Consider the following 24,569-nt stretch of genomic DNA (forward strand, 5'->3'; position numbering starts at 1 on the left):
TTTCATGTGCCTTTGGTTTTAACTTGCACCAAAATGTGTGTGGCAATTTAAATGCAGTCTGTCTGAAGCACAAAAAATAAAACAATGCCTGACTGCAGATGAAATCTGCTCCATCACTAGCATTTCACTTGATGGATGTAGTAGTGTTAAAAGGGCAGTGCTGGGCCTTAGTGAACAGTATTACTTTTAGAGCTGTGCTTTAAATGGGCCGGTACTGTCTGGTACGGAGTGCCGGCACTTTTTTATTCTGAGGAGGAGAGTATTAGCACTTCTCAAGAGAAATGCAATACTTTTAATTGTAGAGTACGGGCCCATCTAAGAAACAAGCAGGTACTCTGCTACAGAGTACCTGCACTTTTATTTTTCCATTTCAAGCACTATTTCACAGGTATACAATACACCAATAGGTATAGTGGGCTTTGGGACAGCCTATTGCTTACAACTGGTTGACTTTGGTGTCAATCTCATTTGCTTGCTTCCTATTTTATGTATTTCATTCAACACCTTGTGTTTGACCCTTTCCTTGAGCATGGCTGCTTTACCGTCCTTTTGACTGGAAAATGTGTATCCTGCCAATGCTCACATTTAGGGAACCACTTCTTATATTTTTCTTTCAGCACTGGGAGTTTATCTGTTGTCTTCTTGTGCTGCTTCAACCCTCAAATATTGTCATTGTGATTGCATTTATATAGTGCTTATTACCCCTGACGAGGTGTTGAAGCGCCCTCAGCGACTAACACGTTGCTCTAGCACCCAAAAAGCATGCTTCCCCCGCACGCTCCTTGCTGCTCGCCCAATGCTTCCCCAGCGACACAGCTTTTTTTTCCTTTATATATATCACTCCGTTGCTCCCTCGTCTACGTTGACTTTTCCTCCAGCTTGCTGCTTTTCACCCTCCCCTGTTCCGGTTTTCAGATAAAAGCAAATGCTTTTTTTTCATTTCAAAAAAGTTTTTGTTTTTTAACAACATATTACATATAACATATAATCACCAACGCTTTGTTGTTGCAGGTTGGCAGCCATGACTGACTGTGTGAATGGTAGTACAGTTTCGCCCTGTATAATTAAAAAAAATTGAAGGTCGAACAGCTTACATTTTGATGCTGGGCTGTTCCTTTTGTCAAAGCACGCTCTTGGGCACATGTTTTTGTATTTTTGTTTACATTTTACTGCTCCAAGATTGGTGTCTGCCATGGTTAAAAAACTACAAAAAACGTTGCAGTGTCATGCCGTATGCATTTGCATGCATTGTTATGCATTTGCACATCATTACACTTAGCCGCCGTAGCATCACAATGTATGTGTGCATCCGTGAAGATGTATGCATGCGTACATATCATCCCATTTTCCCTTTTTCTGCTGATGCTGAACACCATTGCTGAAAAGCCTTTTGCGCACGGCTCTCCAGAAATCAACTTTAAGGACTTGCAGCATGCTGGCTATATCGAATTCTTGACCCCTACATGTATATAATATGTGTGCACTTATGGATTTTCATGGGTATGGACAGTGTCTGTGCATGATGTCCCGTGCTTCCTACAGGCCCTCCTTGACTCTCCTTATTCCTGTGCTGGTCACTGGCGGCAGCGATACCCTTCTCTGCTGGTGTAATTGTTATTTAACAAAGATTCATCCTGAATTGATGAACTGTGTAAGTGGTTGTTCTTATTCATTTTTTAAAATATTTGTAGTGTATGACCTGTCCTCCTTTGTTTAAATTGCTTTTATACGATACCCCCTTACAGTCCAGAATTAGGGCTGCATTCCATTAAAAGTTTTAAACACGTAAATAAAGTAAGAGTATACGAGTGCCAAGTGGTATACATAGCAAACCAAGTTGCAAACCTCAAGGGAGACATTACACCATGTAAAGGAAATAGCTATAAAAAAATCGACATTCAGTGTAATTTTGAAGCATGAAACACAGTTGGCCCTACAGAAAGGCCAGGCGCATGGGAGGCATGCAAATCTCAGTGGTTTTATGAGATACCGCTTTGAACAGTCAACAGGGCTGAAGCTTGGGCAACATTTGGCGGAAGGCTTTTATTTGCCTATTCAAAGCCAAACAATCTAATTATTGTTCATGCAATAGCAGTCAAATCAAATCACTTTAGTTTACAAAATTGAATACTGCACACTGTTAGCAATCTGTTATAACTTTGTGTTTTCAGAAGGTAACCGTCACAGAAGTCGCCATGGTCGAAATACTTCAAGTATTCCAGACTGAGGAGCATCATGAGAGAAGGGCACTTAGATTAGCGTTGTGTGTCTGTCTGGTTTGGGCACATCTGGAACATTGTGTTCTGTTCCTGTGGTCACATCTGGAGTGCTTTGTCCAGTTCTAGAGACTTTATTCAGGGGCTTTAGATCCTGTTATGGGGGCTTTGCTGTAGCCCGAACTATCCAGTTCTGAGGCATCAGCTGGAAGGCAGGGTTCATTTTAGAGGCCTCATCCAGAATACTGTGTCTAGCCTAAAGGTGTCATCTGGTGTATTACGCCCAGCTCGGGATATCCCAGGTGGACTGCTGTGTTAACACAAAAGTCAAGTTGAGGCCTTTTTGAATTTGAGTCTGGGGGTCTCTACTGGAATGTCATGTGCTGTTCTAGAGGCCTCCGCAGGGCCAGCGCTGACTGGGGCGGCAAGAGATAATGGCCAGCAAAGTGCTTTCATCCCAGGTTACTACTTCCTAGTTTGATTGTTTTGTTTATTCCCAGGGAGAGTGTTCAGCACACTTAAGACTCTACTCAGCGTGTTGTCACTGAGTCAACAAAATGCTCTGCGTTTATTTTTAAAGCTATAATGATTTGTTTGCCATTTAACATGGAAAATTATTAACTTTTTAAAACTACAGATAGCACATTTTATTGCTTCAGTGACAGAGAAATGTGTATGTCTCCCACGTGCTAACCAAGGTAAACAGCCAGTTGTTTCGATTTTTTTTTGCTTTGATCTCCGACCCGATTATGTCCAATTCTGGAGCCTCGGCTGGAGGTTCTAAAGGCCTCAGCTGGTGTGTTATGTCCAGTTTCAGGGGCTTTAGCTGAAATACTGCACCCAGTTCTGGCGGCTTCCCTCAAAGGCCGTGCGGGAGGCCTCGGCTGCAGTATTTGCTCCACTTCTGGAGGCCTCAGCTTGACCACTGTGTCCAGAGCTGCCGGCTGCAACTCCACAAACCCAGGATGGGGACAGTCCAAGAGCGCGTGCAGAATGGAACAGGTTTGTGCCAGAAATCTAAGGAGAAAAGACTCGGGGATTTAAATCAGGCCCGGTAAGAGATATGAACGATAACCCCCCTGGTGTTTAACTAAATCAGAGGAAGGAGCTTATGCTGGAAGGGGACAAGTTCTTTTTCATGAAAGGAATAAAGGGAGCGGTTTCGCCAAGGTGCAAAAGCACAAAAAGCTAAATTAACCGCAGGGCAGCATTAGACAATGGAAGAGTTTTCAGTGTACGAACGTTTTTGAAAGCAATTGCACAACGGAGAATTAGAACGGCTGCTTCGGGCAAAAAATGCAAAACATAAAATCGTGCCTCTGTCAGTGATGGATGGGCAAGTCGATAAGTACAACTCTCGCCTAGGACTGGGTGCAGAATTCAGATTTTTTCCAGAAATAAACAACTAAAGCCGATGATCAGCTTCTGCTCCTGGGCAGAGGCAGCAGTGACAACCAGGTAACACATTCACCCACCAGATCACTAGTCTGAGGCCTGAGATGTCACATCATGTGGATTAATTTGCAGTGAACCATTCTGTGCCCTTCATAAAAGCATTTCACCCTACAATCACAGCACAAGTGGAAGTAAAGGCTCACAGTTTAAGATCCTCATGCATGCCTTCAAAACAACTACAACCTAGGTTCTGCCTACCTCAACCACCGACTGAACTTCCACTAACTCCCTAGACAATTGCACTCCTCTTCACTCGCCCTCGCACACACATCCCGCATCCGCCGCAGCCGCAGGGATGCCTGCTTCTTCTACTTCTCTGCCAAGAGCTGGATCGACCTTCCCCTGCAGCTCCGTACAGCCCTTTCGGCGGCATACTTCAGAAAGAGACTCAAGACCTGGCTCTCTGATAGAGACACAGCGTCCAGATACTCTGTGGGGAGATAGTGTCGCGCTTTACAAATGCTGTCTGATTGATTGACTAAGAAATGCATACACATGTAGCTTCATTTCTACAGAGAAGACTCTCAGATGTAGGACGATTGAAAGTCTGTCACTTTCAAAGCAAAGAAAAATTCAAAATCCCCCCAACATTTTTAATAGTCACATGCGTGTACTTCATCAGGGAGGTGCAGGTAATGTGAACCAGAAAAACAATATGGGCCCGATTACGTCGGGTGGACCGCAATCGACCGACGATCGCTTGCGGTCCGGCAACCAACCGCCATCGTTTGCGGTCCATCGCACATCTGCCATTGTGGTCCGCCCACTACATTGCAATGCTGCGGACAGAGGCATCCGCCATGCTTCTAACAGGCTCAATCAGCCCTTCAGAGTGTTGGAAGCACACATAATCTCATAATGACGGTGGAGCCAGCCTCGGCTCCACCGTCGGGATTATGATGTCACCGACATGGGAAGGCTGTCGGTAAGTGACTTTGGGGGCTCCCTAGCAGGGTCCTCATCCCTTTGAGGCCTCTGCTAGGAGGCATGGGGCTAAACATACCTGCACTATGTGGCAGACACCATGAGGTGCCTGCCACACGGTGCAGGAATGTTTAAAACTATCCATTTTACAGTGGCAGCTTGTGCTGCTGGCCTTTCCTGCCCGCTGCAAAAGCTGCCTTTGTAAAATAGATGTTTCCGACCGCATGGGCAATCGCATCCAAATTGTGTAGTCAGAACCGTCGACCTATGGTCAGGCGGTTCCAGTCCGATACGGTGTTGGGTGGACGCAAGTCCTTCGATATCGTAATGATGTCCCATCAGTGTTAGTTATTCTGAAACATTTCTTCCACATGGTTTCCCGTGAACACATTATACAAATGTAGGCAACCTGCATTCAGGGGGATACCAGGTCGTGTTTCCTGGGACCCAACCCTTAAAACGTTTTGTGCACTTATGCTCACCCTAAGGTTGCAAGAACCATTCACGCAGAAAAAATCCCAATATTTATGTTGAGAATCAAGAATTTAATTTTGCCTTTGCAAATCACATTTGTTCGCAAGTAATTATGTCAGGATTGTGGGATTTCCAAATAACTTAATTTACAAGCAGGTATGGGTTTTTGGGTTTACTTGGAGGGTACACTAAAAAAGAATGAAAAATACCTGAAGATGACAAGTTTGCGGGTAGTTACCAAATACAATTATTGTAGTTTTGCTAATAGTAAAAATATTATAGGAGTGATTTGGGAGATTGGTGTGGGGGATTTGAAAAGGAGTTTCTCAATGGGGAAAACCATTTCTGCTAAGAAAAAAAACAGTTTTAAGGAAAAATTAAACTTTCCATCAAATTTTTACCTTGCAGACATATTACAATTCTGTACTCATAAATTGTTATCCAAAATGGGTAGTCCTAGGAATCTGCGACAAACACATAATCTGACACATACTCCTGAAATTCTCTGAGGATTACTAGCCAAAATGTACTCCTAAGATCAACATAAGTTTATGGAAGTACATTATTCACAAAGGCTTTCTGAATCAGTCATCGGGCTATCATTGGAAACAGGTCAACAAAGAGAGAGATAGGGTTATAGGGCACTCTTAGACCCCAGTCAATTAACAAATAAACAAAGGAAGAGTGTCCCTCAGAGAAGCGTTATAGCACGTAGGATAAGAGGCCAGGTGGAAGTGGTCCCAAAGGTGGACCAATTTCATGAAAAAATACAAGTTTTTTTCAGGAAACCCTCACTCACCCTAGTGGTGACATGCTTCATCATCGGGTCCACCGGGAGAGATCGAATACCTCCCCGGTGTGCTGCGACGCCAGGAGACTGCGGAGCAGGTTTTTGTGAAGGAGAGATGTGAAAAAAGTGAGGTTTAAAAATGCCAAAAGTTGTACCAAAAAATAATTTATTAGCTGGTCAACTTGACATAATAAAAACTGACTATGTGAAGGGAGAACTAACCAAATAAATTATACTGGTGTCTCCCTGTTACAGAGAGGTCAACATGTTTCTGCCCATGGTATGTGTGACTTTACAGGGCTTTCTTCAGGACCAGTAAGCGAGTGTTACCTTAACAGGTGTGGGCGCGCTAAGGCTCACCCTGCTAAAGGTAGTGAAAGTTAAAAATAGCACTATGTGTAAAAAAGGTGCAAAATAAAAGAACAAACTAATAAGTTAGGGAATTACCTCTTTGTGAGGAACCTAGAAGTTTATCTAAAAAATGAACCACGCCCCATAGAACTCAGGAGGGGGGTGGAAGCGACAATGGCACACCGCCCGCAACGCTCAGCACCCTCTCGGTACCTAGCTGTTCCCTCGCTGGATCTCGTGGATCAACGTCCACGAGATCCAGCGAGGGAACAGCTAGGTTCCTCACAAAGAGGTAATTCCCTAACACCAGTATAATTTATTTGGTTAGTTCTCCCTTCACATAGTCAGTTTTTATTATGTCAAGTTGACCAGCTAATAAATTATTTTTTGGTACAACTTTTGGCATTTTTAAACCTCACTTTTTTCACATCTCTCCTTCACAAAAACCTGCTCCGCAGTCTCCTGGCGTCGCAGCACACCTGGGAGGTATTCGATCTCTCCCGGTGGACCCGATGATGAAGCATGTCACCACTAGGGTGAGTGAGGGTTTCCTGAAAAAAACTTGTATTTTTTCATGAAATTGGTCCACCTTTGGGACCACTTCCACCTGGCCTCTTATCCTACGTGCTATAACGCTTCTCTGAGGGACACTCTTCCTTTGTTTATTTGTATCATTGGAAACATACTGCAAGGCAGGTCACAGAAAGGCAGCATCTTATTAATCTAAATCATTGGACTGTCTCAAATGGTCTGAACGTGTCTACGCATATCCCCATGATTCCTCCCGTAGTCACTCGAACCAAAAATCCTGCAGCATCCATTACCTTAAAGTACATGAGGGCCATGCTTGCTAGATTCAGTTTTGTACCTGAAAACTGTGCTTTAATCACACTCACCCTGACTAGTCTTAGCATCACGTAACCCCTGTGCTTCACTCACAACGCAGCCAATTGCTTCCATTAACAGACTGGCCAAGAATTCGCTATAGCTTCAATGTTGTTTTTTTGGATACATCTTTTAAATAACAGAAAAAATCAAGCTGGAGAATCCCATTTGTACTGTAACAACTCCCTGATTATGCCTTTTTTATTCCCTCAGGGGCAGCCTGATGAGTAAAGAATGAAAACCGCAAAGAACAAAATGACATTTAGACTGGGAACTAGGTGAGTACAACAGCTAAGGGGTACCTCCCACACCATAAATCAACTTAAATTGTTTCTCTCGAAGGCATGCTTTATGACTGGTCATGACCTTGGGAATTCAACTAATCAAGTGTCCATATTGTTTGCAGATTTTTTCTTTTACGTCAAAGTTAGCTTGCAACTTTAAACAAGATAGTAAAGCTGACCAAATTGAGACCTAAAATTTCTCTGGTTTGTATGTCAGGTTGACAGAGCAGCAGTCGTCTATCTTATGTGATCAACTTAAAAAAAAAGCTTTCAGGAGTACAACAGGAGGAGTTGTGGCTCGGCCCACATGTTGGTTACCTAGTGTACAGCATTTAATTGGGCTGGAGTCGTGTGCTTCCATCGAAATGAGTGCTTATTACACTCGCTTTTTTTCTCCACTAACGTGGACCCCTTATGCAAACATAATGATGCGAGACATGGGAAAACTGTTGTAATCCTATTCACTTAAAGGGGTTTCCCTTGCTCAAGATGGCCGCTGTGCTGAAATTTGATGGTGTGGTAAAGCAGCAGCGGTTGGTGTGCAAGAGTAAGCCAATATTATGGAAGCTCTTGCTGCTTTATGGGGTTTCTTCTTTGAGTGAGGCTGTGTGTCTTTCTTATTTTCCCATCCTCTCTCAATCTGTGATTTGCTGATTTATGAAACATTGTTATTACTTTAAATTAATAACATGGTACTCCTTGGTTATCTCTTGTAAAACACTGGGAGCAGTGCACTGAGCAGGCACTGCCTATAGCCTTCTGTTCAGACCTGCCTCATTGCACCACAGTGTCTAGTCTAAGGGAACCTGGATTCTGCAACAAGTTTTGTTAACAGTCCTTAAAGTGTGGAGCTTCTCACCACCTCCTCGGTCACCCAGCTGGCAGTATGAGAAGAGTGGGGTGTTTAGAGGGATGGGTGGCACTCAATAATGAGGACACAACACACTCAGTGTCGACGACCACAAGACGCACAAGGGCATCTCATGTCCTCTTTTATTAACCCCCTGAGGTCCACACTTGGTGTTCGGATGCGTGGGGCATACATTAAGTGTGACACACAGCACACTCCTTGCAACTATGTGCAGGGAGCCACCTAGCCCATATGGCCCAGAGGACTCCCCACTACGTTTATGTAGGCCTAGTGGCACTAGAGGTGGGCAACTCACTGAAAGTTCGAGCCAGGCTTAAGTCAGATGCCTGGCTTTGGTTCATCTAGAAGTCCAGTTTTAACATTGAGCTCAAAATGAGCCAAGTTTTAATGGAGGCTGCTTGGCCTACTGGCCACAGCCAATGACCATGCAACATGGTTAAAATCTCGGCCTTGATTCGGCATCATGTGAATCCCAGCAAATCTCTCTGTGCAAAAAACAAAAACATGTGACATAGTCTGGGTGTGTTGCAAAGCGCTCATAAGTCCTTGGGCAAGATTTGCTCTATGTAAAACAGTGGAAAAAATGTGGATTGTGCCTGCCATCCATGCTCTAATCTCATCCTCCAAGAATTATGGATAAAACATTAACCCTTGATGTCAGAAAGCGACAGCTGAGTTGAGAGCAAGTGCAGGCCTCCGCCGCTGAGGAGCGCCGAGAGAGGCCGCTCCCACCAGTCAGGGCACTGCTCTCATGCTGATTAACAGCATGTGAGAAGGTCCAGAATTGGTCAAGGGAGTTTGCTGGTGCCTGTAGTCAATGAAAGAATAGGTCTGGAGCTGAGGACGTTTTTTAAATTTGTTTTATTTTATTTGGGCACCCACGCACCCGCCCCCTCCCATTAGATGCCAGCCGCCACTGGAAAAAAGTTAGCATTTCCTGAGGTTTTATTTAAGGAACGCCATTTTCAGTTCAGAATACTCCTATTCGGTTGTTTTCATCCCTATGGGTATTCACAACAGTACTTGTGCCTATCATTTCTGTTTTTACAGTTGCAAGGTATGGAGTTGTTTCCTTAACTCAACAAATGGTTGATTTCTGCCTGTTCCTGTCTGGAGGATCTGGGATTCACAGTGAACTATCTGAAGTCCAGTCTAACACCAGAACAGTTAAAAACGTTCATTCACTCAAGGACACATAGAAGGGGCAAGTGCTCTTGCCAGAGAGCAGGATTCAATCAATAGGGACAAAGGTTGCCCAGATAGCATCGCTAAAGATGCCCACAGCCAGACTGTGGTGAGGATTATGGGGATATTGCCAGCAACACTGTCTGTGGTCTCGTGGGCTCTTCACCATTTGAATCCGGTGGTGAATCACTTACTAGATCATTGGTTTTCAGTGACACAGGAATATGAGGCGCTGATTCGGCTCTCAAGAGAATATCACTAGCAGTGATGGTTGAATCAGTTAAACTTGAGGAAGAGGGTTTACTTTCATTACCCAAGCACAAGAGGCATAATATCTGACGCAGCACATGGGGATGGAGGCACTCTGAAATAGTTGTAAAATAAGGAAAGGTCGCCAGAGTCTGAAAAGTTGACCCTGGAACAGGCAGTGTGGTATGCCCTTCAAAGTTTTGTACCCCACATAGAGAATGCCCTGGTGGATAAATACGGACTGCCAAGTGGTGAAAGCTTACCGGAACAGATAGGGGTTCACAAGGAACAGAGGTTTGGCGAGGTTAGTCATGAAAAGTTTTACAATTTCAGTGATGTGATCAAATGATAAACAAAAAAGGATACGCTGCGAGTCTAGCTTCTCACAGTTTCTATTCCTCTTGCCTCTTGGAAAAATCTCAAGGGTATGGAGGAAAAGCCTCACCCCACCTGGCAACAGCTCAGGGCAAAGGAGGCACCGCTCTAACCGTCGGTACCTCAGGCGTTCATCTCAGCCGTCGGGGAGGAGAAAATTGTATGGCAGTAGCATTCTACACTCAAGAGGTCCTGATGAAAGCACTAGGTTAATTTCTACCTGCTTGTGCTGAAACATGTCGACCAATTCTTGTAAATGGACGGTTATCTGTTGAACCCGCCCTGTCTTTTGCACTGTTTTCAATGTTTGTTCGGTTCAGACAAGAATAAAACTATAGTCTGATTCCGCTTCAATTTTAGATTCACATCACTTATTTTTGCACTGCACTTTCTTCCCATACACTTTTTTCATCATACTTGCTCACATCTGTAGTGATTAATACTTTGTAAAACATCCTTGGGCTCCTCCATCATTAGGGTGGAGTAGTAGCCCTAAAAAGGAGACCCAGATGATGAAGCATGTCACCGGGATCGGTGAGTGATGGGAATCCGTACAAATTTTGCGTATTTTTTGCTAATCAGTCTATGTAGTCATACGGTTATGCTTTGTCTTTATAGTTGTTGACTGCAGGACATTCTTTGTATTTTCTGATTGCTAGTGATGAACATTGTTTGTTTTGTGTTGCTTTTTCCAATAGATGTCTTAGTTCTGTTCAACCACTATAGTAGTAGCAGCTCCATGGGAAAAATGTTGTGTTACTGTATTCATTAAAGACAGGTTCTCACAGGATTACCCTGGAGTGCAACCCTGAAAAACATGTACAATAATAGAACCTCTATTACATAGCACATGGGTGACCAAGGATGGTTTGTCTTTCCACTAAAATGTGTGGAAGGACAATAAACTTATGCTGATGGCACTAATGCACACTAGCAGCCCGCTGCCAAATTATGGGATCAGGAGCAGATTTTTCTTTTTTGGATATGTCGGTCTCTGACTGTGTCTCCTTTTTAGGTCTACACTACACAGAAAACTCCTAGGGAATCACTTCATCACACATATTCATTTCAATAACTCTCTGCAGGGCTATTTACAAAAAATGTATGTTAATTTATTAATTTTCAAATATCGTATATCACACAATATATATGGATAATTACAAAAGTGAGATAGGTATTGTGTACAAATTACAAATAAAATCTACACATTACAAAAAACACTATACATATAAAGGAAAAGAAGTCACTGCTAGGCTTATTAATCGATTCCCTATAGGAAGGAATGTATCTAATCACATAAAATGTATAGTCCAGTTGGTAGCTGTAATAGTCGATGTTTCGGTCCTTTTAAACATTTGCAAGGACCTCATCAAGACTTGCTTGCCAGCCTCAGCATTTCCTGTCTTACTGCTTAAATTGTTTACATCTATATGAATCTTTTATTCTGCAAGGCCTTCATCAATTTGGAATATGGATTGCATCAATTTAACATGTCATTGTACTGAAACTTCATTAGAGCCTAATTATGAGTTTGGCGGTCCAGTGGACCGCCGAAACTGTGTTGGCAGTCCCTGGACTTCCAGACCAGCGGTCCACCGCCAGGGATCATGGATCCCTCTGTGGTGGCGCAGCGGTGCGAGGCCCTAATATGCTGGTGGTGCCGCTGTGGCACTACCAAACATATCAGAGTTTCCTCACGACCACGGTTTTCATGGCGGTGCAACTGCCTTGAAAACTGTGGTGCGAGGAAACTAACGAGGTTGTGCCCCGCTGTATGCCTCCACCTCCTGTTCCTGCATAACATGGACTTCACAGTCCATGCTATGCAGGAAGGCACAGCTGTGGCTTACTAAGGCTCACTAATGAGCCTTAGCACAGCACTGGCATGGGACTTCCAAAACAGGACCGCCCATGCATTTTCAATCCTAATCCAGCTAACGGTCCTACTTCGGGTGCGGCGGTGCGCTCCCACTCTCGCAAACTCGTAATTGGGCCCCTAGTCCACATGCCCAATAGTACACATGCACACCAACGATACTGAAATCTCAGGCTACATGCACCCGAAAACCACATCAACTGCTCCTCCAACGCCAGCTGCTTCTTAACCCATCAAATTATGATCACACAGCACATGCACCCCCCATTTTCAACCAAAATACAGAGTGCAGCAGAATGGCCGGCCGGTGCTGCCTTATTTTCTCTTGAAAAGAGCAATATTTGCTGTCCTCTGTTGTCTCAAGTTAAACTCCCCCAGAGGACTATAGATTTATCGAGCTAAACACAGCATTTGGGCTTGCTTGTGATGTCAGCCCGCACAGTAGCACAAAATGGTTGTTGAGCCCAGGGCCGGCTCTCTAGCTGGCGGCTGCTGATACAACAATCTTTGTTCGCACCCTTTATTACCGGTTCTTCACGGATTGCCTCACTATCACCTTCTAAACTCCCCTTATCTCTTTATAGCCCCTCTCCCACTCATATTGCATCTGTTTTATAGCTCTGTTCACAGTGTGGGTATCACACGTACAGAGAGACAATGAACAATTCGTGTGTAAACCAGACTATAGGAAATGTTACTTAATACAATGAGGATTATTACCAGGTGTAGGAGTCACATGTCATCCATTATGGCAATATGTTCAAAGAGTTTTTGGTCCGGAAAATCACAAACTCAGAATTTAAAACGCAACACTGTGGCTGGGGTTGGCTTTACTAAATAGATTGTACTTCTACTCAAATTAACCCTTTTTAGTAACAGTAGGATAAAGAAAGACTGGGGAAAAATCATGTTTTTATCTATACCTTGCCGTTTACATGCAGCTCTTAGATGACGATTCATAACTCACTGTGCTATATTAGCATTATAACTTATGAACTGCAAGCAACAATAGGATCTCTGTAACAAAAGTAGTAACCCACTGAGCTATTGACATAAATTGAAAATCTGAGATCTGCATGGTACACGTTCCAGACAGCAGACATATTAACCTTCTACTCTACTTCATGATAAGTCAAAACTGACTTTTTCCAGTAAGTTCATTAATCAGCAGAGTTATGACATTTGTTATTGTTGTCTGAAAATTGCTGGGCACACAAGGAACTCTGCAACAGGTGTATTTAAAACCATAAAATATTTCAAAACACAGCATCATCCCGACCATAGATCGGCGCCCAGTGCGGTCACACTAGTCGCACCGCCCTGAAGCCAACTCTGGTTGGCCCTGCGAAGTCAGAAGAACATGTGTTGCTTTGAAATGCATGAAGTGATTCTAGAGGGTTTGAGGGTGAAGTTTGGCAGCTAGCAGCCACAGACTACCTGACGAGGGATGAGGCGGACCTGCTATTCTTTCTTTTACTTAACACAAATGTGATTGCATTCTTTCTATCGCTCGATTGTCTTCACCCCTTTTCGCAGCCCGTTCCTCTTTTTTGCTTTCTCAGGGTATTGGCATCTACTGAGCTCAACAGCTTGCACGCTACAGTTTTTCTTTTATTTCGAGCAGCAGAAATGTCAGTAGCCCAACGGGAGCCTGAAGTGCTCCATTCAAAATCTCTTTTATAGAGCAGCTTATTTGGTTTTAGTGCTTTCAGTCAAGAGAAAGATACTGTTTTGTAAATAGAAATACTATAGTGTTTTCAATTCTACACGGTGCACATTATTGCAGTTCATACACACATGCTAGTGTTGGGGTTTTATGGGCACACATTCAAAATTATTATTAACCCCTTTGCCGCGGGGGTAATTTCTCCACGGCGCGGCGGGGCCGCGATGCCCGGTGCTCGTGACGAGCCCAGCTCGTCATGACAGTAAATATTAGAGTGGTCCCAGTGTATTGGTGACTTTCACATAAAGTAGAGAAATAAACACATCAAAAAACATTCAAGTTATTGAATGAGGGAAAGAAACACAATCATATTCAACCAATGATATTTAATCATATTGGAGATACGCATCTTATGCAGGGAATAAATCGTAAGCAAAATCTAACAAGGTAACAAGATTCACATGAATAGTGCCCAGAGAAGGGGAGTAGGGAGTGCAAGATGGTAGGTGCTAAGAGAGAAAGTTTATGGTGGTGACAAATTATCACAAGCAATTCTGGTATATATTGTTCATAGACCGAATGGTCAAAGTACACATAGTATATACATATTTGCCATATAAAACATGGAGTCACAGTCTATTAATTACTGTTGATTTGGCATTGGCAAGTGTTGTAATGTCAACGTTTCGACCCCTTTTCCCGTAGGTGTCTTGAAACTTACTTGCGGGGCCTTCCTCAGGACAAGTGAGTAGTGGTAGGGGCTGGGGGCACCGTAAGTGCTGGGGCGGGGGGTCTCTCACAAATCAATCGTGGAGTAGGGGGGCTCCGTGGCTCTCCAAGGATCACTGTAGGGTAGGAGTGAGGCATCACTTAGTGTACTTATGTAGCGTACGAAGGTCCAATCTATCAAAGGATTTCTTCTCTGACGGGCAGGGTAGTCCCGAAATTCTAAGGAAATCTTGTAATGCCTGAATCAATCAAAGGTAGCGCGTGGAATAAATCCCGGCCGGCATTTCGATGGTGTCCTAGTGATCCTGAACAGAGGCGGTGCTGAAGCAGGCACCACCGTCAGGATCACAATGTCCTTTTCTGACTGCCTTTCCACGGTGGTCAACCGGCAATGAAAAGGCAGACGGAAACCGAATTTGGGGGACCCAAGCAGGGCCCTGTCCCTTGTGGGTCACTTAGCTTTTCAGTAACTAAACACTACCTGTCTGTGTTTCCATAATGGTGCGTAGATACCCCTGTGGGGCTTATTCAGGCGCTTTGCAAATCTAAATCAAATCAATCAAATCTAAATCAAACCACAACAGTCCTATTCTAATTGGGTGGTCGAACAGCCAGCTGCTTGTCAGACGGTCTCCAGACCGCCGCAATAGTGGTCAGCGGCTCGACCGCTCAACATTGTAATCGGTCCCATTGTGTCATGAATATCGGAACATCAAAAATGTTGTTGACAGAAATATCTGAGGTAAAAATATCGCATGTTGTTTTTAATATCGCTGTAAAAAATATCGATGTCCAAAAAAATCGTACGTAATATCATTTTTGTTAATTAGTATGTAAATTATTAGTATGCAATTTATTCCATATGTGTATTCATGTTTAAATTTGTTTGTAATTAGATATTTTTTAGTTATGAAATTGTTGAAATTTGTTATTTAATTGGTATTAATGTATATATTTGTTGACTTTTTTGTAGTAGTATATTGGGTTTTTAGGGGATAAGGGTGCGGAGATTAAAATTTTTTTAAAAAAAAATTGCATTTATATTTGTCAGCAATTTTAAAGCTAAGCAAATTAATAATTTAGAATTTGTTATTTAAATTTGTTATATTCATATTTTTTACTTTTCTGTTAATGAAATTACATATTAGTGGTATTCATTTTTTAATAAACAACTTATACAATTTTAAATCATATACAAATTATTTTAAATGAAGTAGAATGTTTAGAAAATATTTTTGTTAACATTTGAATTTAAAAAATTAAAAAAAAATTGCATACAAATTTTATATATAAAATTGTATTTGTAATTAAAACGTTTTGGAATTTTTATAACAATATAAAATGTATTTAAATATTTCTTAAATGGCTGATTGTTAATTTTGATATATCATTTTATTTTCAGTTTTATTCTTTAAATTTTATGAATGGTAGTAAACATTTTCAACAATATATATTTTTTTAGTTATTAAAATACTAATATTATATATTTAAATCTAAATATGTATATAAAGGCTTGTAGTTTAGATTAGTGTGGTTTTAGATATCATTTTAGTTAAATACGTGTGAACATGGAGTATTGACTTTGTATGTAAAATTCAAATATTATATTACCTTGTGTAAAATATTTTATTTGAAAGTGGATATTATACATTTTATCTATTTAGTGTCCAACACCTTCCTCAAATAGCCTTAGATTGGAGTGTGAATAGTAAATGTCACCCCTTTAGTGTCCAACACCTTCCTCCAATATGGTTAGATTGGAGTGGGAATAGTAAATCCCACCGTTTTAAGGCCAGCGCACTCCCCAAATTGGTTTAGATTGGAATAGGAATAGTACATTTCACCCTTTTAGTATCCAACACCTTCCAGAATATGATTAGATTGGAGCGGGAATAATAAGGGGCTGATTAAGTAAGAGTTTTGCGGTTCATCGGACCTTCAAATCAGTAATGGCGGTCTGGCTGGTCGGACCGCCACAGGACCTTTGCAACCGCTGGGGAGCGGTGATTCCGCGGCGGTGGACCAGTGGTCAGAGGCATTAATATGCTGGCGGTGCCGCTGCAGCAGCACAGAGTATATTGCGAGTTGCTTCACTGCCATCCTTTTTATGGCAGTGAGCTGGCCTTGGAAAGAGTGGCGCTGAAGAAACTCAGGGGCCATTACAGGGCCCCCTTATGCCTCTGTGCCTGGGGGTGCATGCAGGGGGCACATGTAGTGCCCCTCGTATTTTGCCACCCCAGTTCCTGCTCGGGAAGGAAAGCACAACAAGGTGCATTCCTTCCTGTGGGAACTTGCTGTGGCAGTGCCTGTCTAAGGCTCTCCTATGAGCCTTTAGACAGGCACCACTGTAGGACCGCCCAGCATGTGTACCAGCCAAGGAGTAAACCAGCGGGCAGTGTCAGAACGGCTTTGGCAGTCCTCCTGCAGAGTGCTGGTGTTGTGCTACGCTAAAGGACCACCAAAGTTGTAATCAGGCCCTAAATAGCCCCACTTTAGTGTCCAGCATGTTCTCCAAATTTTATTTAGATTGGAGTGGTGATAGTAAATGTCAATTCTTTAGTGCCCAACACCTTCCCCAACTTGATTTAGATTAAAGTGGGAATAGTAAGTTTCACCCCTTTAGTGTCCAACACCTTCTCCAAATTGGTTTAGACTAGAGTTGGAATAGTGAAGGGCAGCCCTTTAGTGTTCAACCCCTTCCTCTAATATGGTTAGATTGGAGTGGAAATAGTATACTTCACCCCTTTAGTGCCAAATGCCTTTCACAAGTGGGTTTAGATTGGAGTGAGCATAGCAAATGCCACCCCTTTAAGTGTCCAACACCTTCCCCAAATTGGTTTCCACTGGAGTGGAAATAGTAAATGTCAACCCTTTAGTGTCCATCCAGTACCTTATTCCAGTTTGATTGGAATGGAGTGGGAATAATAAATGTCACCCTTTCAGTGTCCAACACCTTCTACCACTTGGGTTAGATCAGAGTTTGAATAGTAAATTCCAATCTTTAACTGTCCAACGTCTTTGTCAAATCGGTTTAGTTGGAGTGTAAATAGTAAATGATACCCTTTTAGTATCCAGTCTCATCCACTAATATGGATAGGTTGGTGTGGGAATAGTAGATGGACCCCTTTAGTTTCTAACAAGTTTTTAATATTTTATGTTGGAGTGTTTTTATTCAAAACATTTATTTTACTTTTATTTGTTCATGGTAGAAATGCTTTGTGTTATTGTATGAATTGTGTTGGTGACTATTAATATTATAAAAATAGTTGTATGTTTCTAAATTTTCAATATTTATTTCCCTTTTTTTTACACTCTAACTATTTTTATATACATATGTTCAACATTATGTTTACATGTTTTATTAGTATATTTTAAATAATTGTATACACTTTATACTGTTATTTAATTCATACTTGTCAATTTTTCAATATTGCTTTATAGCATTGTTTGATATGGTTCACATATTTAATCATTTTTTAGGCATTTAACATGTTTACAATATTTCACATTCAATTAAATGAGGCGATAGTCTTGCCTAGGTTCATTTTGTGGCCATATTTTTTTACAGCTAATTTCAATTCTGTAATCTATTTGTGTTATTTGTAGTCTGTTTTCACAGAACAGCGCCACAGTAAGGTGCTGCTGTGTGTCGGAACAGGTAACCCTTTTCAAGGGTTTTGAAGGTGGGGGGTATTTAGGAGGGAGGTTTAGAAGTTAGTTGTATTTTTTTGGTATATTTAGATACATTATTATTAGTGTTTTTCACTAGTTTGAAGTTTTACAGTTTTGAACACTATCTGGGATGTTTTGCGGGTGGGTTTCTTTATTACCTTTACGGGCTTTTGTCAAAGAACGTGTTCTTTGAGCATTTGGAGTTTATGTTTTTTGTAAAGAAATCAGTTTTGGTTTATTATAAACTAATGGTTTTTACTTTGATGTCCTTTTTTGGGGGTTTATGGAGCGTTTCCTGTGGAAAAACACCTTTTTTTATGGATCCTATATTCTCAAGATTGCTTTGAGGGATTTCTTTTGGATTCATTATAGTTTTGCCATTTTGAATATTTATTAGCATAAACTTTGGACCATTACTATTTTTTATTCCGTGGATACAGAGAAAGATCTGCACCTATAGAACAGTAAGTTTTTTTTCTTTCTTTTCTTATGGGTGGGAAATGTGATACATTGTTTATGTCAAAATATTTATGTGGAATTAATTGGTTTATATATTGTAATTATTTTATGTGATGGATTGAGCTTGTTTAACGTTTTTGGCTGGTGATGATAACATTTTTAGTTTTTTAAATAATTTCAATAGAGTTGTATTATATTAGTCTTTATTATCATTGGGATTTGAAATAATTGTATGACTGAGCTAATAAAATACTATATTATTTTAAAAATTAAGGTTTGGTATGTTGGTTTATACTTTGTCATAGTTTTGAAGGAGTTTGGTAGGTTACTATTTATTTTATAATATGCTTTTGGCTATAATTTCTAAGTAATCTTCTCCTTTGTTATCTATGAAGAGTTTGACTTTAAATTGTAGGATGTCATACATTCTTTTTGATTGTTTGCTAAGTTTAGGGGCAACTTGGCTAATAGATTGCACCATTCGTAGTTGTTGATAGCTTTGCCCATTTTGTAATGATTCTATAAATGTGTACAGTTTATGTAAAGTTTTGCCTATTGTGGATTGTAATGCGTTGTGCCATCCTTCCACTGCATTATTTGTTTTTGCTTCCTGTGCCAAGGTTCTGTCATAGACATTTTGCCATGGTTTTTGGAATTTGGGTTGGTACCTGTGTCCGGAGCGGTGCAGTCTGCCAAAACAAGTGTCTTCCATTAGTGGACTATGTGTGTCTTCATTTTGTTAGTAGAAAGGGCTTTCTATTAGTACATTGTAGTGGTTGCATACGTCTGCGACATAGACATAGGCCAGTGCAATCATTTATTTTAATTTCAAAGGCAAATTGGCTGTTTGTTGCATATTCTGCACTTAGGGGCAGATTCTGAGATTGACGATCCAACCACCGGACCGCCATTACGGTGGTCGGGAGAAGGTTGCCAAGTCTGCAGCTTCCAGATTGCCGTATTCCGAGTTGACCACCGGCCCAGTGGTGTGCCAGTGGTGGTCTTGCTGCAGTGGCGTGCTTCGACTCACAGAGTGAGCCTGAAGGCAATGCTGCAGCACTTTTACTGTCATGTGCACACCGTTACCATGCACCAAGCGGTGCATGGCACACAGTGCGCACAAGACAGTGCTGGCATATGGGGGCCCAACTTGTGCCCCCAGCCACAGTGCCCAAAGGGCAGAAATGCACGGAGGCCTGTTTTGGGCCCTTCCTTGCCTTTCCGCCAACCTATTCATGGCGGGATCCCCACCATGAAAACGCTGTCAGAGAGGCCAACTCATAATATGCACGGCAGTGCCAGCACCGCCACCATTGTGGCCAGCTTCCCCGACCACCGCGGGATCCAGGATCCTGGCAGTGGTGGCGGGCTTGTGTCGGTCTAGTTGTGGTCTGATCATAGCACCTGTAATCGGGCGGTTGGACCACCGAGTTTGCGTTTGTTTGACCGCAACCGTGAGTACGGCTGTCTTGGGACCGCAGTACTGGTAATTATGCCCTCAGTGCAGATTTTTGGAGGTGTCTCCATATAGTCTGATTGAAATTACTATAACAGCCTTGTATGGCTGTGTGGGGGAAGATTTTGTTAATGGTTTGTATCATGGCTTGCTCAGAGTCTATGATTATTTTTGGGGTGTAGTAGTTATTTTTTTAAATGGTTGAAGAGGTCATGGTAAGTGCTACTTTGTTTATTTGATAGTAGGACATATATAGAAAGGATATTTGTGATTTGATTTTCAAGATGTATGGTGTATATATGAGTGAATGGATTGGGACACATTTTGAAGGTACCACCCATCATCCGAATCTGACATTGTGTACATTGTATTAGGTTGTCTGCTGCAGGGAATATTAGGATCATTTCTCAATATTTAGGTTGTCAAGTAAAAGGGATGGTTCCTTCCACATGTGTTACTGTTAAATTTTAAGGTATGTGTATGTTCGAGGCATATGGGCTGCAGATGGTACATTATGAATAGATCGCCATCTGGTGTTGGTGTTAAGGTATGTGTATTTCCTTGTATATTCTAGAGAAAGGTGGGGTTTCACTGGTGGCTTTTGTAGTTTGTGGTATTAAACGCTTTAAATTGGGCATAGGTGGTAGTTGCCCTGTTATATGTTCGGGATTTTCCTTGTGGGTTCCTGGGAGCTAGTTCTTGCTTTTCTTATATTCTGCAATATTTCTCTTACTTTTATTACATTTGGGGGGTGGTTGTGCTCTCTTCCATGAATTACAACATAACCTTTTGGAGTTGCCTTCCCATAGCATTCATTAGAATGTTATTTAGTACATTTCTAGTTTATATTTTCTTATGATACACTTTATTGACTGTAGGTGTAGCCCAAGTAATTTAGTAAATGTTTTCCTTAATGTGAAGTGATAAATTTGGCAACCTCTGTCACTATATGTAAAAGTGGTGCAATAGTATAAATATATATGTTATATTTTAACTTTAGCATGTTTATTAACGTAAAAAAATGCAACTACTTCTATTTAGTATACTTAAATGAATGTTCTGTTTAGATGTTTCACATGGTTTTTCAGCTTTTCCGTTGGGGGTGTTCTAATGTGAGGCAAGTGCTTTCTTTTCTATTGAATGAAAACAAAAATTCAATTTTCATTTAAAATGTTAATTTGTTAATAGTTTGTAGAGGTTGAGAGGTTTATTTTTTATCATTATTTGGGTGAGTTTATACTTTTTTATTAATTTATGTATACTTACATTTTTTATCTTTTTACTGGTTTGTTATAGTTGTTATTTTCTGTTAGTTTATCGGTTTTCACGTCGTAGATTTTTTCTTTTAGGAAGTCTATGTAAAGCGATAGAAGTTGGAGATTGTGTTAATATTTATTTGTTTTTAAGTATAATAGCAGTTACGCTTTAGTTAAAATATAAGTTTTACTTATTTAGGGCCTATATATGATGATGTTCGGTCAGACCACTGACTGCTTTTGCAGCAGTCAGGAGACCTCTTGACAAGCAGTCTGACTGCGCATTAGGATACGACTGACGGGTTGGCGGTTGTAAAGTGCTCATTTACATGGCAGCTTGTGCTGTGGCCCTGGAAAAGGGCTGCAGCACAAGCCACGGTGTAAAGGAGCACTTCCTGCCCATCCATGAACCGTGTGCGATGCACTATGTGGTGCATGGAGGTGCATGGAGGCACTAAATGTGCCCCGGGCCACTTTACAGTGACCCGTGACAGACGGGGGCCCTGTTTGTGGCACCCAAAATCTATTTCCAACACCCTTTTCATGGTGGTCTTCTCAACATGAAAAGGCTGTTGGAAATGGATATCGTAATCTGGTGCCTGCCAATTTAGTATTGCGTTCCCGACCGCTGCCCCGTCAGGATCAGATGATCCTGTCAGAGGCGGCAGTCTTCCCCTTGACCATCTAAGGTCCGGTCGCGTGCATTGAAATGTAGGAGTCGTACCCATGGCCTGTCGTTGGTTGGTCCAACTCGATGGCTTTTGGTGGGCGGTCCGACCGACATCATAATAAGTTAGGTAGTTGTTGAGATGTATATATTTTTTCTTTAATGGTCTGGTGAGAGAATCCGGCAGTTTCCTTGTTTTGCAGCATTTGTCATTTTTGAAGTATTTAGTTGTTTAAATTAATGTGCCTTTATATGTTTGTTTGATTTTATTTGTGAAAGTTGTTTATAATTTAATTTTATTAGGTGGTTTAGTTTAGTTTGCATTATTTTTTTCAGTTTAGTCCTGTGGTAAACGCTAATTTAGGTTTTATATTTTATGTATGATATATAGTTTGATATTTTGGGATATAAATTATTTTATATATACATATTTATTAATATTTAGGGGGGTCATTAGGATCGCCATTGTCATGCGAGCGGTGGCGATCCGCCCGAGATCCGTCCCCCCCTGCCACCCATTTACCCCCTATATTACTATGGCAGGACGACCACGGCGAGCTTTTCCGCCCGGTCGACAAGTCGACTGGGCGGAAAAGAGTTTAATATGGTGGTGGCGTCTGCTAGACACTGCCATCCATATTATGATGGGGGCGGGAACATGCCTTTCTGTGGCGGCATTTCTGCCACAGAAAGGCATGCCAAATCTCTTGCAGGGGCCGTTACGGGCTCCAGGGACTTTGGGGGGTGCACCTGGGGAGCACCTATGGTAACCCCTGCATTTCAATGTACAACGTGGCAGGCACCACGCGGTGCCTGTCACGTGGTGCATTGAAAAGCACAACATGCATTTTTGGCATTGTGGCTGGTGGTGCTTTTAGCACCGCCCGCCGCATTCTCAGAAATGCGGAATGCGCCCGCCAGTGTGGCGAGCGCATCCTAATGGGATGTGCCGGACCGCCACACCCTTAGCGGGTGGTCCCATTTCCCACTGGTATGGCCATACTAATGAACCCCTTAGTTTGGTGTTTAAATGTTTGTAGTAAATGCTAATTTATTTTGGGGTTGTATCGTAAATATTTTACATATATAGGTTTTTAGGGTGCAGGGTAAATATTTTGTTGATGTATTATATTTGAATTTACTAAATATGTGTATAACACGTTTTGAGTTTATTTGAAGTCATTGCTTCCTGTAAAAAGTGTTATTTTATCTATTAATGATTATTTCATTATTTTGGAGATAATATTGTAGTAAATTTTGTCTGAATCGAAATTTTTCACATATGTTTATTTAAAGGTAACAATATTTGTTTCTCTGACATTTGTTTTTGATAAAGGTAAAAAAAATCGATATTTTGACAAAGATATTTGTATTATCGATATTTATATTTCTACCTTTTATAGTTATGTATAGGTAGTTTATATTTTTCCAATCCGTATTTCATTTCGGATTTTTTCGTGCTTCGATAATAAATGCATCTATATCAGTGATCGGTTATATACAGACTCATTGACGTTGTTTCTCACTTTCCACCTCAATAGCAGAGATGCAGATATTGGTCCGTCCATCCATCCACATGCTTACCTTCAATCCATATTTCTACCTCTTCGTCCATCCATCCATCCTTTACCCACCTTCATTTCATACTGCTACCTTTTCTTTCGTCCATCCAGCAATCCAAAAAATGCATCTCCATTGAGGGCAAAGGGGTGCCCTGGGAACAGCCTGTCCTTACCATAGCTCACACCACCAAGGGAGAGAGAAGACAGACATGCACCCCACTGCCCGCTTTGGCCTTTATCTAACAAGAGTTGACTGCATTTGGTCTATTCCTCATTCCTCTCTTTCACTCCTTTTTTCACACTCCCACTCATTTATTTATGCATGGCCCTAGTAGCAAAATGCATTTCACCAAGTCCTCACCCTCCACAGCAGGAGTTTTCAAATTGGGGGTGTGTGCCCCCCTGGGGGTCCTCAAGTTATATCGGGAAGGTGACAGGCTCTGGTCAAAGGAACAAAGGAAGCATTATGCTGATAACACTGCTTTGTTTTAAGGGGAAAAAATAAGTATCAGTAAGCTGCTATGACATGGGCCATCACTACCATCTTTTGTCATTTGTATCCTAGCTGGAAATCTGTGTCAAAAGGAAATGGATGCTAAATATTCTCCAAAACCCATACCCCCATTTCTAATAATCACCTGTGGATTCTGTTACATGTTAGTAAGGCCTGCCTGGCCAGAATAGTATGTTTGACAATTGTGTATTTGATAGCATTTTTAAAACACTAACAGAAAATAACTGCAATGTTTAAATAAGTCTAGACCCAATTAAACGATGCCAATTTATTAGAATAATTATAATAAATTCAGAAAGGTTCTTTGACTTTTTTTTTCTTCACTGGGGGAGAATGGCATTAAAAAGTTTGAAGACCACTGCTCTAGTCTTTCTGTTTTCCACCGCATCTGCAGTGCCTGTAGCTCAGAGAGAGCCTTCTAGTATCCCCCTAAACACTATTTGTAGAGCTATGCAATGAGTCTGAGTGGCAACTGTCAAGAGAAGTATGCTCCTTTATACAGGGAAATACAATTGTATTTCTGCCATCTCATTCAAATAAATTCTGGTTCCCAGTATTGAGACACATGTGACCTACAGGATTTTATCTGCAATGCTTTCCATTACCACTTAAGGCACAATATCTTTGTTAACATTGGTTGCCAGTTCTAAATG

The 24,569-nt window shown here is 41.5% G+C and overlaps 1 protein-coding gene across 6 annotated transcripts in view; it reads left to right on the forward strand.

Annotated features, from left to right (window-relative positions):
- B4GALNT1 (beta-1,4-N-acetyl-galactosaminyltransferase 1) overlaps positions 1-24,569 on the forward strand; it is a 613,238-nt gene that overhangs the window by 247,952 nt on the left and 340,717 nt on the right. For all 6 annotated transcript variants that reach the window (XM_086966472.1, XM_086966503.1, XM_086966477.1 and 3 more), the window contains exon 2: positions 7,309-7,373. In XM_086966472.1, coding sequence (XP_086822598.1) covers positions 7,330-7,373 — 44 coding nt within the window. In that variant the 5' untranslated portion in view covers positions 7,309-7,329. The remainder of the gene's footprint in view (positions 1-7,308; positions 7,374-24,569) is intronic.

This window comes from Lissotriton vulgaris, chromosome 1_1 (genome assembly GCF_964263255.1).
Source record: "Lissotriton vulgaris chromosome 1_1, aLisVul1.2, whole genome shotgun sequence".
NCBI lineage: Eukaryota > Metazoa > Chordata > Amphibia > Caudata > Salamandridae > Lissotriton > Lissotriton vulgaris.